Here is a 1,555-nt window from a genome sequence, read left to right on the forward strand (position 1 = left end):
CATTCTCTTCAACATCCGAATATATATTTATCTCGTTTTCAGTGCAAAAATTTTTGGGAATTTCAACGCAACGCGAACGAACCCTAATGTTGAAACGCAGCCCATGCAACATCAATTAATAATCGGATTGGCTCAGCTCGAACCAATTCGAATCGTAAAAAAAGACAAAATCGCGCGTATCTTTGTCTTGTCCTGTTGTCCAATCGAGCAATTGGAATTCGCGCGCAAAACGTCAAGTTGGCAACGATTCATCGTGGTATATCGAGTATCGCCATGATTTCCGGCCGTGTACTACATTATACGTATGTACATACATTTATGCGTATATTATACGGCGGGGGGAGGTGGCAGGTGTGAAGGTATACAGGTATACGCGTTATATGGTCCGTGTGCACGACGATTTGTGATATCACGCGCTTTCTCGCGATCATCTTGGCAAAGTTGCGCGAAATGACGTAAAATCGCCGATTGACAGCGTCGCCGAGACTCGCGGCTTGACGTCGGCGAATTTCCCCCCAGGTTGTGTGTGTGCGCGCGCGCGCGCGTTGCCCGTACACAAGCGAGCGTACTTTTCTACCGAATATATACCGCGCGTGCTACTTGGCGCGCGTCTCGTTCGCCGTGTGTCGTTTGTATCTTGTTCGACGATCGGATTTCGTTCGTCTGTGTTGATCGAGGTCCTCGCGGTAGGAAAAAGTCATCGCGGGTGAAAGGAAATCGTCGCGATGCCGCTGCTACGCAAACAGCCGTTTCAGCGGCTCTACGTCTCCTCTGACTTTAGGGACGACGACGAGGTGTACCATTGCGAGGTTACGAACGAGATATTCAAGAACTACAAGTAAGTTCGCGACAGCGGAACCGATCCGTGGTTCGATCATTAATCTCGCCGATTCTTGCTCGGTGTTGTGTCACCGTGTAACGGGGATATAGAATATTGTTTTGTAATATAATGTATCTGTTTATCGCGAGCCGCGAACTCTTGCCCTATTGCTGCATAAAAATTATGTATGCGCATCAGTTACCGGAATAAACTTTGTTGGATTGTATATAGAATCTGATAATCCAATTGCGAAGTTTGATTGGAGGCCTGTTTTTAACAAAATTTATATTGACATTGGTAAAAATCTGTTGATGCCTCGAAAATAAGTTCCTCAATTTTATTCAGAAATTAAAATAGGAATTTACATGTCTCATTTTATCTCATTTCGTTCCTCTGAAAAAAATGTGCCTTAATATAATCTTGTTAGAAAGTATTTTACATCTGTATGTCTGTGTTTATTAACATTAGATAAAAATTTACAGTAAACTTTGTATATATCTTATCACTAGATAAAAGAATTCTTTATTTTGTTATTAAGGCTCTATTTTACAATTTTTTCTTTAAAAATATGGTAATGATTAAAACATCATCAAAATGTGAATTGTCATACTATTATATTTAAAAACACAATTGAAACAGGTTTTTATTATGTGCATTAATAAAATTATTATAATAAAAATAGATTTTTTGGTTAAATATATATAAATAAATTATATTAATGTAAATAAATTATTT

General features: G+C 39.1%; 1 protein-coding gene across 3 annotated transcripts in view; it reads left to right on the forward strand.

Moving 5' to 3' along the window:
- Nucleotides 1–278: 278 nt before the first annotated feature.
- The window catches only part of LOC115244959 (bromodomain adjacent to zinc finger domain protein 1A), a 9,607-nt gene continuing 8,330 nt past the window's right edge, over nucleotides 279–1,555 (forward strand). The window contains exon 1 of one of the 3 annotated variants that reach the window (XM_029822990.1): nucleotides 279–838. In XM_029822990.1, coding sequence (XP_029678850.1) covers nucleotides 726–838 — 113 coding nt within the window. In that variant the 5' untranslated portion in view covers nucleotides 279–725. The remainder of the gene's footprint in view (nucleotides 839–1,555) is intronic. The other 2 variants (XM_029822989.1, XM_029822991.1) reach the window with 2 other exon arrangements.

Source organism: Formica exsecta, unplaced genomic scaffold (genome assembly GCF_003651465.1).
Source record: "Formica exsecta isolate Colony F162 unplaced genomic scaffold, ASM365146v1 scaffold893, whole genome shotgun sequence".
Classification (NCBI taxonomy): Eukaryota; Metazoa; Arthropoda; class Insecta; order Hymenoptera; family Formicidae; genus Formica; species Formica exsecta.